Source organism: Bos taurus, chromosome 19, assembly GCF_002263795.3.
Source record: "Bos taurus isolate L1 Dominette 01449 registration number 42190680 breed Hereford chromosome 19, ARS-UCD2.0, whole genome shotgun sequence".
Taxonomy (NCBI): Eukaryota; Metazoa; Chordata; class Mammalia; order Artiodactyla; family Bovidae; genus Bos; species Bos taurus.
Window position 1 is genome coordinate 56,418,447 of NC_037346.1, and position 13,822 is coordinate 56,432,268.

General features: G+C 52.6%; 1 protein-coding gene across 2 annotated transcripts; it reads right to left on the minus strand.

Moving 5' to 3' along the window:
• Positions 1–1,311: 1,311 nt before the first annotated feature.
• On the minus strand, positions 1,312–8,382 carry MRPL58 (mitochondrial ribosomal protein L58). 2 transcript variants are annotated; one of them, XM_005221218.5, is made up of 6 exons: positions 8,261–8,382; positions 5,319–5,355; positions 3,158–3,217; positions 2,114–2,196; positions 1,852–2,021; positions 1,312–1,627 (listed from the first exon to the last, which is right to left on the minus strand). In XM_005221218.5, exons 1-6 carry the CDS (start codon positions 8,357–8,359, stop codon positions 1,543–1,545), a joined length of 534 nt encoding a protein of 177 aa, XP_005221275.1. In that variant the 5' UTR covers positions 8,360–8,382; the 3' UTR covers positions 1,312–1,542.
• Positions 8,383–13,822: the final 5,440 nt, after the last annotated feature.

Genomic DNA, 13,822 nt, shown 5'->3' on the forward strand with positions numbered 1-13,822 from the left:
ACCCTAACAAGAATCCATTCTGCTTCTCAGCTTTTATCATTCTGATTGAACGTGAGTTCTCTGGGAGAAAGGACTTTTGTTCACTGCTGATTCCTCAGGACCTTACCCGGTGCCTGGTATTCAGTATTTGTTGAATTAACGAACCAAAGAATGTTGCACTTGCTCATATATGAGCCTCAGCTCCCTACTGGGCTCCACGTCCCTTAACCCCGTCCTCCACGTTGCAATTTCGTTAAGTCATTTATCACTGACTCCCCCCGTTTACAGTCACATGAATGATGAGGTTCCCATCAAGTGTACATACTACTACAGCTCTCGATCTTGCATTTAGAGCATCACAGTGCAATCAACTGTCAAAAGAATAAACTAGATCAAAATAACAGAACGTTTTGAGAATCCATACAAGTCTGAGTAATCTGCAGTTGGTGTACTGAACCAGATACAATCGGATCTCAAGAACCTCTTTCCAGTCCCAACTCTTTAAAAAAATTTTTGGCCATATCACATGACGCGTGGGATCTTAGTTCTCTGAAGTGCAAGTCGCTCAGTCGTGTGTCTGACTCTTTGCGACCCCATGGAATTCTCCAGGCCAGAATACTGGAGTGGGTAGCCTTCCCCTTCTTTAGGGGATCTTCCCGACCCAGGGATGGAACCCAGGTCTCCCGCATTGTGGGCGGATTCTTTACCAGGTGACCTACCTTAGCTCCCTGACTAGGGAATCAGCCCACACCCTCTACAGTAGAAACTCAGAGTCTCAACTGTTGGACCCCCAGCAAAGTCCCCCAACTCATTTTCTTCCTATCTCCAAAACCCCACAGCCTGCAGTAGCACCTAACACACGACACTCCTTCCCACTCAAGGCCCTCAGTGGCTCCCTAGTATCCTCGTGTCTTAGAACCTAAACTTCTCCACTTGAACTCCAGACTCTTCACCGTGAACTTGTCTCCCTCTCCAGACTCACCTCCAAAAGGTCCCACACAGATCCCCCATTCGATGGATTCCTCCTCAGCTCCGCCAACCCAGCCTGCTCTCTGGTCTCCTTTATTCACACCGTTCCCTTCACCTGGCATGTCCTCCTGGCTCTCTCCTGATCAACATTCCACACCCGTCTCCAGGCCCAGCTCTGATGCCCACCCACCTGGCTCAGCCCTTCTGCCCTTGTGTTCCTGAGGGCTGACCCCACAGTTCACCCCTCTGTGCCCCTCTGGACTGTACAGTCAGTGCTGGTCAATAATTATCAGGCAGATTTCAAGTGAGAGAAAAGGTAGGAATTCTGTCCTGACACATTCTGAATGAGAAGGGGAAGCCCGCTGAGTTTAGAATTTTATTGCAACTAATACAGGACATGGATAACGAAGGTGTGATAACACGTGATCGCCTCTAAAGACCTCGGCGACCAGGGCCTACAACCCTCGCTCCCGATGGACCTTCTTGCGACGGTTCCGACGTAGAGACGAGCAGTGACACGAACAGACACCCGTCTCCTGGTGTCCGAGCCACCTGGGTGCCCTGGAGGGGCTCTGCTGGCTCGAGGGGGTGCTTTCAGTCCGTACCGACCCTCCTGCTCGTCTTGATGGCAGAGTTTATTCTCTTTTTTCGGAGCCTTTCGCGATTCATGTTTTCTATCCTGAAAACAAAGAAGAACATGGTTACGCCCAGATGCCCAATCAGAGCTTCTCAAGGTGGCGAGAGGACCTGGCACCAAGGCAGCAGGTGCCAGGCCGGGGCCTCCACTCGAGGTCCGTCTGCCCGCTGGCCAGTCTCGGGCCTCTCCAGCCTCCTTTCTTCCCTGTGTGGCCCCCTTGCCCACATGAATCTGTTTACAGAAGCTGGGGGCATGTTCTAAAGGACCTGAGTTTCTGAAGTGCAGCATCTTCTTTGGATGGCTCTGTGGCTGGCTGGCTGGCCTCGGCAATCATGTCTCGAATTTTCTGGAGGCAATCTGCCAGGTTTCGGAACTGATAGCGGCTGTATTCAGACGTGAGGATCAGCTCTCCCGCCCTGTTGATCTTATTTTTGTGCTGCGGAGGACAAAGGCAAAACCAAAATTCTGCAAAGAAGAGTTTTTGAAGTGACTGAGGGGTTATGGGGAGAGCAGGGGCTGGCAGTTTACCGTGAGAGCCATCTTCTGCCGCACGGGCTCTGCGATCCAGTCGGCGCTTGCCAGGTGGAACCTGACTTCAGCCTTGGAGTTCACTGTCGATAAAGGGAGGGAGCGCGGGTCACTGAGATGCTCAGCACCCTCAGCATCAGGGTAGCTGGTGACCACCGGACTCTGAACCACAGGGAGGTGAAACGCCCACCCAAGGGACGCTCCTGTCCTGTGTGAACTTGGGGAGACCAACTTGGCCATGGAATGAGCCTGCCAGGACAGTGAGGTGCTTCTGGACAAAAGTAAACTTCCGGGACTTCCCAGGTGGTCCGGGGCTAAGACTCTAAGCTCCCAAGGCAGGGGGCCCAGGCTTGATCCCCGGTCGGGGAACTAGATCCCACATGCCACAACTGAGACCTGGCACAACCAAATAAATAAATATTTTAAAAAATACAAATAAACTTCCAGGTAAGTGGATAACCAACCAGGACCTACTGTACAGCACAGGGAACTCTGATAGAGACGAGTCTGGGAGAGAATGGATACATGGATATGTATGGCTGAGTCTCTCTGCTGTGCAACTGAAACTATCAAACATTATTAATTGGCTATGGGGTCGCAAAGAGTCGGAAACGACTGAGCGACTGATCTGATCTGATCTGATACTCCAATGTAAAGTTAAACAACAAACAAAAGAACCCAAACTTCCAGGAATAAAATGCCCAGTGGTCTCTTTCTCTCACAGTTTACTGGGTTCGGACAAGAATGCGGCGGGGGAGGGGGCGTGAGTCCCACAAGAAAGAAGGAACCTGTTCTGGGAGCTGGCTGCCAACTCACACTGTGCGGTCCCTTTGTTCAGACTCCCAGACCAACCCCAGGCCTGGCAACCCGCAGCTGGGAGTCCGAGGACCAGACCACATTCAAAAGAATAAAGGGGGTTATTATATAAACTGGCAGTATTTAAGCTTCTGGAAAAAAAAAATCCCTTTATTTCCACATGAATGTAAACAGAATCCTCAAGCCCATCTCTCAGCTAAGCGCTAAAGAGAACAAGGTGCCTCGTACCTTTGTTAACGTTCTGGCCCCCAGGACCACTGCTCCGACAGTAAGATATCGTCAAGCGATCTGAAAACCAGAACACACATCATCACGGTGATTTCCCCAAGGCCAGAGACAGCATCGGATGTAAAATTACGACCCAGGTTGTCCACTCCTGGTCTAGCACACTCTGCGGGATCTGACTGCCCTCGCCTTTTGCTGTTTGTTTTAAAGCAAGGACTCTTTCAAAAGCCCAAACGGAGGGACAAACTGAATTTCAGTTGTATTTCGAAATGTGGTGGTCGTGGACGCGCCGGCTGGCTGGTGTTCCACGCGCATCCCCGGGCCAAGCCTGCATCAGTGGGTGAGAACGCCTGCTGCGTGAATGAGCACTCCACTTGCAGCTGGGAGTCCCATCTTCTAACGCCGGCTCAGCACAGACTGACTCTGTGACCCCAGCAAAGCCTCGCTGCTTCCCTGTGTCTTGGTTTTGTTTTGAATCTGTAAACTGAGGTTGCTTCCTTCTACTTTTTTTTTCTCCCTTCAGCCACAAATTTTATTGTTTGAATGGGCTTCCCTGGAGGCTCAGACTGTAAAGAATCTGCCTGCAATGCAGGAAACCCAGGTTCAATCCTTGGGTGTGGAAGATCCCTTGGAGAAGGGCATGGCAACCCACTCCAGTATTCTTGTCTGGAGAATCCCATGGACAGAGGAGCCTGGCGGGCTACAGTCCATGGGGTCCCAAAGAATTGGACCCAACTGAGCAACTAAGACTTTATTATTTGAGTATTTGCAACTATTATTCTATACACCAATTTTCGTTTCTTATAGAACTCTATATCCCATACTGCCAGGTCACTTCACTCTCCATTTTATGCCACGTTCCCACCGGGAAGTGTCTCATCGGATCACAGTCTGACTGTGTGTTGCTCTCGTTCAGTTGCTAAGTCATGTTCGGCTTTTTGCGACCCCATGGACTATAGCCCACCAGGCGCCTCTGTCCGGGGGATTTCCCAGGCAAGAATACTGGAGTGGGTTGCCATTTCCGTCTCCATTCCTTCTACTTTAATAATTCATGAAAAGCAGCCTCATAGTGTCTGAGGAGAGTCGGGGAGGCATGGCAGTGGGCAAGTTTCAGGAGGGTTGGGCTACGGGGGCTCAAGGGGCACTGTGGCCCTGTGCTTGTGGGGAGCGGGCCTCAGTGGGAGTGGCGACATCTCCAGACAGCTTCTGAGAGGTTTTCCGCCCTTTGAAAAAAATCAAATGAACTTGTTTTTCCCAACAAGTGATGAATGCCTGCAGTTCTGTGTGCGTCAGGGGCGGGGAGGGGGGGGCGCCTCATCAGCGTCTGCAGAGGCCTGGGACCCGCTCAGAGGCAGGTGAGGAGGAAACAGTGACTGGCCATTCCCGCTGCCTGCCCGTCCGCCCAGGCTGTCAGGAGACGGGCTGTGTTGTCCCTGGTTCTCTGCCTCCTCCCGCCACAGGGCACCAGTGCCGGCTTCAAACTACCGAGCAGTAGTAGGCCGCCGGCTCCTCTGCTTTAGACTGTGGCCACCTGGCCTCCTTGTTGCGGGATCATCTTGAGCCCGAGCCTTTGGCTGCTCTCCTTTCACTGTCTGTGGGTGCCAGAAACTCTTTGACTCTCAAGGGGCCTGCTTGTTTCTTTACAGACCACATCTTAGGCTTGATGGGCACAAAACTTTGAAGTTACGCAAATGGTTCACAGGGAGAAGTCCCCACTCCTGTTTCCCAGACACCAAGTTCCCAAATTTGTCTCTGCTCCCACCTCGGGTCACCCCTATATCCAGTGCCCTCCACATCCTTCAGATCTGTGTGGACATCCAGAAACATGTGCCTCAGATAGATATATATATAAGTAAGGCACAAACGGCAGCTCACTGTAGATACGCTTCTGTACCTGACTTTTTTCACAAAGTGACCAGTTCACCTAGTGTAGACTGTTCCAGGCCCCCAGCCCATCGAGAGCTCTCCGTGTGTGCTGGGGGCTTCCCAGAGCTCTGGGGGGGCTGCCTCATCACTTTCTGTTTCCTTCCTCTTCTCAACAATGCTGCAAGGACTCCCCTTCTGCACCCTCAAAGATGGCTTCTTTACTTTCACTGGGCTGGGGAGGAATGCGTGACGGGGGAGGAAACGATCGGGTGTTTTTCTGTGAAACAAAACCACTCACCTACAGGAATGTCATCGTTGCCTTGCTTTGCGTCGCCCTGTAATGAAACATACACAGTGTCAGGTGAATATTAGCTGCTGAGTGACTCCCAACTGGTCCAGAGAGACAAAAAGGAAACGACGTAAAGCTACAACGTGAATACAATACAGCTATTTTCAGGTCCCCAGCTAAATCGTGTTGAGATGACAGAAAAAGCTTCCCCAGGCTCCAGAGGTACCGCCTCACAAACACTCCTCCAGGAAACGGGACTGACTTTTCCAGCCCTCCCTGCCACCTGCCCTGCACCCCAGCCCACTCAGCTAGGGTTGGCACCATCAGCAGCCTCGGAGGAGGGAAGGGGCTACAGTACATCAGCATCAGGGAGATTTCAAGAAACACTCTCTGCCCACCCCGAGCCACATACCACGAGAGGCCCAAGTACGGGGCTGTCTGCCTTCAACAGTGACCAGCACAGGGGCCCTGAGGGTTTGTGTCAAGCTGAACTACTCACTCCAGGACCTCCCGCCTCCACGCCTCTCCTGAGTTGTTCCTCTGTGGCCTTAAATCCTCCCGTCCATGGGCCCAGCTCGAACATCACCCACTCGGAGGCTCTTCTGGCCTCCCAAGCTCAAAGGCACTTCACTTGTCCCTGCTGTCCTTCATCCCTTTTCATCTTAGAATTATCTGGCGGTGAAATCCTCAACGTACTCCACGTCGGCAGCGCTGGAGACCCAGGGCGGTGCCCTCCACACACGCTCTTCCCTTTTCTGAGCTGGCCTCTCCAGTTCCCTCTCACCTTCCGGTGACTTTCTTCACTCTCCTCTGCTTGCTCTTTGCAAACTTTAAACACTGAAATGTCCCTGAGAGCCTTCTTCTTCTCTCACTCTTTCCCTAGAACATTCCACCCATCTCCTTTGAAAATATCATCCTTGGTGATATTTCTGGCTCAAACTCAAACCTCTTTCTCCAACCCCACGTCCACAGAGCCCACTGCTATTTGATGTCTCCTCTCAGGCACCTAACTGATGCCTCAAACCTCTGGCCTCCTCAAAGAAGACTTCCCTTCCTGACAACCGGAAGCAGCTCCCTGGATCTCATGTCAAAGCCCTCCAGTCGAGTCCTTACTTCATAGTCTCTGACATGTTTTCCTCATTTATTTACTGTCTGCTCCTTCTGTTAGAACGTAAGCTTCATGAGGTGGAAACCAGTTTATTGCGGTTGTATCTGCAATGCTTGAACAGTTTCTGACAGTTGGTGCACAAGAAACTTACTGTTGAGTGAATGAAAGGACGAACGACTGTAACTGCCACTCTCTCATCTCCATTAACGGCAACTCAGTCTTTACATTGCTCAGGGCCCAGACTTCAGTTCCTCTCTCATTTCACATGTCTCCTAGAAAACCCACTAGAACTTCTGTAGGCTTTCCCTTTAAAACTTATCTAGAACCTGACAAGTCTCATGACTCCTATTGCTTCCACCCTGCTTATCATCTTTTTTTTTCCTGCATTGAGTCTTAGTTGTGGCATGTGGGATCTGTTAATAGTTCTCTGACCGGGATCAAACCTGGGCCCCTGCACTGGGAGTGCAGTGTCTGAGCCACTGAACCACCAGGGAAGTCCCCCTGCTTATCATCTGTTGCCTGTATTACTGCGATCTCCTCACTGGTCTCCTGTTCCTGCCGTTTTGCAGTCTCTTCTCTACAAAAGTGATCTTTGTAAAATTAATTAGGCTCATTCCACTCTTCTGCCTCCATCACATTCAGAGTAAAGCTAAGGCCCGTGAGCCCTATAAACAGACCTCCCCTCAGCCCTCTCTTTAGTTTCCTCTCTGACACACTGGCCTGCCTGCTGTTCCTTGAACCAGATGAACATGCTACCCCTTGAGAGGGTGACACCTGCTGGTCCCCCCACAAGGAAAGCTCCTCTTCTCATGGCTTGCTGCTAGGTTTCCTCCAGGTCCTTACTCCAGCATCACCTTCTCAGAGGCCTCCTCAGACAATCCTCCTTAAAACTGTAACCCCCCCCCCAAAACAAACAAACAAACAAACACCTGTAATCCCACCCCCGACCTTAGCACTTCTTCCTTCTGGGCTTTATTTTCTCCAAAGTACGTGTCATATACTCTATATTACTGCTTTTGTGTTGGTCTCCCTTCATTAGCAGATAAGGTAACTAGCATCAGGATTTTTGTGTTTTGGTCACTACTCTATCCCCATGCATAGCACAGTGTACACAGCATGCTTTCAACACAAGTTTGTTGAATGAGTGAGTGAATGACAGAACCCTCTCTTCCAGTCCTGTAGGTGGAAACTTAGTGAATTGGGTGCGTCCTCACTTTCCTGCCCCGGGCCCTGATACAGCGCCTGCACACAGCGAGCAGCCTAAAGAAGCGAACCAGAAGCCCTGTTTCCTCAGGCGTGCTGGAGGCCGGGGACCGCGTAACTCGGCAAAAGGCTCCTAAAGAGAGCTTCTTGGCAGCTTCCGGCCTTAACTGTCCGCCTTGGAGGGCAGTTTTCCCCGAGGACAAGAATGTGAGTCTGAGGGACGGGAAATGAAGACGGAAACGTGGGCGGTTTTCCCTGAGGATAAGAATCTGGGCCTGAGGGACGGAGAATGGACGAGGAAACGCTGGTGGTCTTGGAAGAAGCGGAGCCAGCGTGCTCTCCCGGCGTCCGCACACCTCAAGCGACATCGGGTGCTGCCATCCGCCCCAACCCTGCGGGTGCTCGGGCAACCGGCCTCGGCTCGCGGGCACCGCCGCGTCTGAGCGCGTCCGCCCCGGGACCAGCCGCTCGCCTCGCGCGTGGGGCCCTGGCTCCCCGGCGTCGCCCGGCGGAGTCCAGGAAACGCCCCTTCAGGCCGGCCCTCCTGGCTCACCGGGACCCTCCAGGCGGTGTCCGCGCCCCGCGATTCCGGGTACAGCTTGTCCAGGCTGTAGGCGCTCCGGAATTCGGTGCCCTCTACCTGTCTGTGCAGAGCCCGGTGACAGCAGCTTGTGGGCGGCGGGAGCAGCCAGGCCTCGGCTCGGCTCAGACCCCAGCGAAGGCACCTGGCAGCCGCCATGTTCAGCCTTCGGGGCCGCTTCCGGTGTGTTCTTCCTCTCACGGTCCGCGGGCCCGCGCTTCCCTCGGGACTTTGGTTCCGCAAGGCTTCAGAAAACGAAGATCATGGCGTCTGGTCCCATCACTTCATGGGAAACAGATGGGGAAACAGTGGAAACAGTGTCAGACTTATTTTTTTTTGGCGGGGTGGGGGGGCTCCAAAATCACTGCAGATGGTGATTGCAGCCATGAAATTAAAAGACGCTTACTCCTTGGAAGGAAAGTTATGACCAACCTAGATAGCATATTCAAAAGCAGAGACATTACTTTGCCAACAAAGGTTCGTCTAGTCAAGGCTATGGTTTTTCCAGTGGTCATGTATGGATGTGAGAGTTGGACTGTGAAGAAGGCTGAGCGCCGAAGAATTGATGCTTTTGAAGTGTGGTGTTGGAGAAGACTCTTGAGAGTCCCTTGGACCGCAAGGAGATCCAACCAGTCCATTCTGAAGGAGATCAGTCCTGGGTGTTCTTTGGAAGGAATGATGCTGAAGCTGAGACTCCAGTATTTTGGACACCTCATGCGAAGAGCTGACTCATTGGAAAAGACTCTGATGCTGGGAGGGATTGGGGGCAGGAGGAGAAGGGGATGACAGAGGATAAGATGGCTGGATGGCATCACCGACTCCATGGACGTGAGTTTGAGTGAACTCCGGGACTTGGTGATGGACAGGGAGGCCTGGCGTGCTGCGATTCATGGGGTCGCAAAGAGTCGGACACGAGTGAGCGACTGAACTGAACTGAAGCTTTGAACGCCTGCCGTTGGCAGGAATCGAGAACGCCCAGCGTCTCCCTCACGAGAAGCCTATTAGAGGCTTCCTTAGTCCCGGAAGCCCCTGAGCATAGCTGCCGCGGTGGAGAAGACATTGGCGAGCTCTCAAGGCAGCCTCCTGGTGAAAAGAACCCCAGACACACCACTTCTCTCCCCTTTAGTCTGTGCCCTCCTGGACCACACTTCCCCCAAATCTTACGGCATCAACGAGGCCTGCCCAGGTTCATATCCACCCCCTTTACTCTTTTATCCACTTTATTCTACACCCTCCCCTTTCACATCTTTCAGTCTTATTTTTCTGTTGCCTATTTCCCAGCCAGAATGCAATAACCTCTAGGAGGGCAGTGGCTCACTCTTGGATCTCCAGTACCCAGAACCTGGCACGTCACAGGTACTCAAAAAAGATACTGATAAAAGGAATTCTCTGGAAAGGTGTTTTTGAAAGTTGAGTTCCGCCAGTGGTGAGTTTTAGTAACTTCAGGTTCATTCACAAGGTAGCCTAAAAGCAGATCCCCGCGGAGCCCCCGTGAAGAAGGCTCAGCATGACAGACACCAGGTGGGACAAGAGGCGGGCAGGTCCAAAAAGAAATATTTTAAAAAGTGGGCAGTCTCCTCCCACCCCACCTCCACCCTCTCCGACTCCCAGGATCTGTGGAGCAAGATGGCCGTTTCTTCTAGCCAGAAGCTAAGAGGAGGATGGGGAAATATGTACAGATTCAGACAGCTACAGATAGGCTAAGTAGAACTCTTTAGAGAACTGTTAAAAGATGAACTCCAAAACTGAGAGGTTCTTACTCTGAGAAAGGTTTAAAACAGAGCTAGCAGTGTTTGGAAACAGTTAAAGGTTAGCTCAGTTGCTTTGCTGAGAGGCAGAGAGGTAAAAGGAAAACAGAGCTCAGTAAATGTTGGTGATTATTAGTAACACTCGTGGTTGTTTCTTAATAGCAGGTTCTATTTTTAGGAAGAACATAATTACCTAGAAAAACATGCCCCTAGGAGCTGTTTGAAATAGGAGGTTTTATCAAGTCAAGGCTTTATCATTTTTGCCTCACTAATAAAGGCAAATTCTTTTGGAGGGAAAAAAAAAAAGAAATACTTCCCAAGCACTGGCTTTGTAAACCCAAACTAGGAAGGGAATGGCACTTGACATGTGCCTTTGGGGCTCTAGGCTTTAAGGGGAGTCTCCTGGGATCCTCCCTGCCTGACTTAGTCCCAAGACCTCAGAGTGAACAGAGGCATCTCCATGGTGACTGGGAAAAGCTGCTCAGGGAGGTAAAGCCAGGGACTCACCCAGGTTGACGGCTCAGGGATTATGAATAATGAACACACCATCCCATGGCATCATTGCTCTAAGGCTGGGCTCCAGCTCTGTGCCTGACCCAGAGTGATAGGAAAAGGAAACTGGAGGTTTCCATGGCCCCAAATAAACACAGCCTGCTCGGGCCATCTGGTGGCCTGGATTCTGGGAGAGGAGGGGGGTAGCAGAGAGAATAGAATGAGCTACCCTGGGGTGGAGAGAAGAGCAGCTGGCAAGCTCCTTTTACCTGCTGTTGCCATGAACCCTCCAGAATTGAGGCCCTTTTGGGAAAAAACAGGGCTAAGAGGTGCCACCTGTTCTCTTAAAAGGGTGATGCTGAAGGTGGAGGCCAGCCTTCTTCCTTTTTCTGATTCTCCATAGGCTGAAAGGGTGCTTCAGGAAGGACGTGCGTAGGGATGAGAAGAGAGGAAGATAAGGGACCATCAAGCCATTCCTGGAAGCCAAGAAACTTGCTGACACCAGCCCTTCTCTATAGCTGTGATTTGGGGTACCACTGTCATGTAGGGGTCCACAGGATTTTCCTTTCTTCTCATGTTGAGTGCCCTAGGGGCTTCCCTGGTGGCTCAGACGGTAAAGAATCTGCCTGCAATGTGGGAGACCCAGGTTGGATCCCTGGGTTGGGAAGATCCCCTGGAGAAGGGAATGGCCACCCACCTCCAGTGTTCTTGCCTGGAAAACCCCAGGGACAGAGGAGCCTGGCAGGCTACAGTCCTTGGGGTTGCAAAAAGTCGGACACGACTGAGTGGCTAACTCTCACTAGGTCAGTCTGGCTTTTAGAACTCAGAATTGTGTGGAGACAGGGAACATGCAGTATCGAATACTGGAATTAATCAGGTCTGGGTTTGACTGTTCCTATGTGACTTTGAGTCACTGACTTAACCTCTGAGTCTTGGCATCGGATCCTCGTCGGAGGTTGTATTGCTGCCTGGGAAGGTGGCTGAGGCTAAGGGTGATTTAAAAGGCCTGGCTGGATGCAGGCCCCAGTTTCCTTTGCTTCTCAGGTCTGATGGCTTTGGGAGTCACATGACATCTTCTCCGGCCCACTGGAGACAAGTCACAGCAGGACTGGAAGATCCCACAGCCGCTTGCACGCTGTAAAAACCCCCTTGCTATTCAGATAATGTAAAAAACTTCTTGCCAGTTTGGGACCCAGCTCTGGGCTCCCCACACCACAGTCCTCACCTCCCGGGTTCAAGGAAAGTTGCTCCTGGCTCATTCTGGAATGTGGGGGGAGATGGGGGTTGGTGGGAGGTCCCTGAGCATACCCTCACTGAAGACTGGACGCTTTTCCATGTGGGATTGGGATCCACAAGGCTGATCGAATTTTCGGAAAGGGGAGATTGGAGAAGGGTGCAAGAAACGGACTCCTCCAAAGATTCAGGAGCATCTTCATTGACTTCTGGTTACCTGGGCTGTTGGCAGGTGTGGGCTGGGGGGAGGGAGTTGCAAAATCGGTACAGCAAGGAGAGTCTACCCCTTGGTAGGTGCTCTTGGGGCACCTGGCAAGGCAACACTTCTGGCATGGCTAGCACTCAACAAATATGGAAACTTCCAAGAGTCTGCTGTTTGGCTGCCTATCACAAGGGAGTGAAGTCAGGATGTGCCCCCCGCCTATGTGATGGGAGGCTGGTGCAGGAGATGCTCAGACAGGACCACTTGGCTCCAGAGCCATTTCTGCTTTTAGAATACTGGTGCGGGTTTGTTTTTTTTTTTTTTTTTTTATTAAAGAAGAGAATAAAGCATTTGTAAATATATTTCTCTCATGTATACTTCAAAGATGACGCTGGTCGGCAGCTACAGAAGTAGGGAGCAAAGAGGCAGGAGCCGTTCCCCCACCTGTCCTGTCCCACTCCACCCCCTCCACCCTAGATGACAGAGACACATGGAGGGCTGGGAACTGTCTGGCTCCAAAGGACGAAAGCTTCCAAGATATGTGAACGGAAGGACCAGCTGACAGGTCTCATCACAGTGCCGCCCGGAGAGCAGGGTGGTGCCTCCAGGGAGGCTGGGAGGCTTGTTAAGAAAACCCCTTAGAAACAGATAAGGCATGAAGGTTCCCCACTGGGCTCCCAGCACAGAGGCCAGGGCCACTGACTTCCCTCCTCCAATCCCTAGGGTCTCAGGATGGGCGGTAGAAAGAATGGGGAGCCCTGAAGGGCAAGCTGGGGATCTGGGCCTCTCTTAGCTGAAGCTGGATCTTCTGAAGCCTTAACATAAGATAAAGTCCCTGACCCTCCTGGGTCCTCAAAAGCCCCCCACAAAGCTGAGTGGTTACAAGCAGGCATTTTATGGGGAGGAGGAGACGCGCTCCCCATCTGGTCCCATTTCAGCACTGCCCAGGGTGGGGTAGCATCCTGGGGGGGGCGCAGTAAAGGGGGGCAGGGGAGGATGCTGGGGCCATGGGCTGGTGGCACATGCCCAGGACATTCTGGGGGTGGCACTCATGACCTGCGGTGGGGTGGGCCTGGTGGTGGGGAGCGTGGGGGTGAACGAGACACATTGTGGTCCCTGAGATGGGGACAGGCAGAGGCCAAGCTCGGTGAGTCAGAGGAGGCATGCAGAGATGGGAGCTCCCATCTCCTGGACCCCTGGAAGGCTTGATACCCAGAAGGCATTTCTGGGGCTGGAACCCGGGGAGGCTGGCTCTGAGTTGATTGGCTACAGATCTGCGGTGGGCTGAGGGTGTCCAGGGACAAGCCCACCCTCACCAGGACTGGCATCGAGGGTCGCTCAGGCCTGGCTCAGGCTTTCTGCTCTGCCTGGCAGGGGCCATCTCTGACCTGGTCAGGACCCTTGAGGCAGGACAGCTGGTACGAAGGGAATGACAGCGTGTCACAGCTGGGGAGAAGCAGTGGATGGTCCGGGAGACCCCTAGAACCTGCAACAGCTGGCTCTGGGGTCCCCCTTCAAGTGTTTCCAGTTGTGGCGAGGGGGGGTCAAGGAGAACTTGCCTTGCAAAAAAATCTCTCAGGAAAACCAGCGTTGAAAAAAAAAAGTCAACGGGTCCAGAATGGCTTTCAGAAGCTTGGCCACAAATCTGAGAGCAAGGCCTGGGGTTAGGGGGCAGGGCTGGGAGAGCTGAGAATCCCCAGGGGAGTAGGGACTTTTGGCTTGCAATCTGTGGGCTGCGCCTGGGGGCTGGCGCCGGTGACGGAGGATCCTGGGTCGCGAGGAAGGCCTCCATCATCAGCAGAGAGTGGATTTCCCTATGTGCTCCCTGGGTCAGAGGACAACCTCCCTCGGGGGTGTATTGCTGCTAAAAGGGCTCCCTCACTCACCAGAGGCTGCAGGGCCCAGGTTCAAGGGACCCCCACTGGCCTGACCCAGGGGGGGAAACCG

Coding starts and splice junctions, on each gene's coding strand:
- MRPL58 (XM_005221218.5), bottom strand. CDS start 8,359: ATGGCGGCTGCCAGGTGCCTTCGCTGGGGTCTGAGCCGAGCCGAGGCC. Junction 5,356..8,260: donor ACCGGGCTCTGCACAGACAG/GTAGAGGGCACC, acceptor GTTTCATTACAG/GGCGACGCAAAGCAAGGCAA. Junction 3,218..5,318: donor CAACGATGACATTCCTGTAG/GTGAGTGGTTTT, acceptor TCTGGTTTTCAG/ATCGCTTGACGATATCTTAC.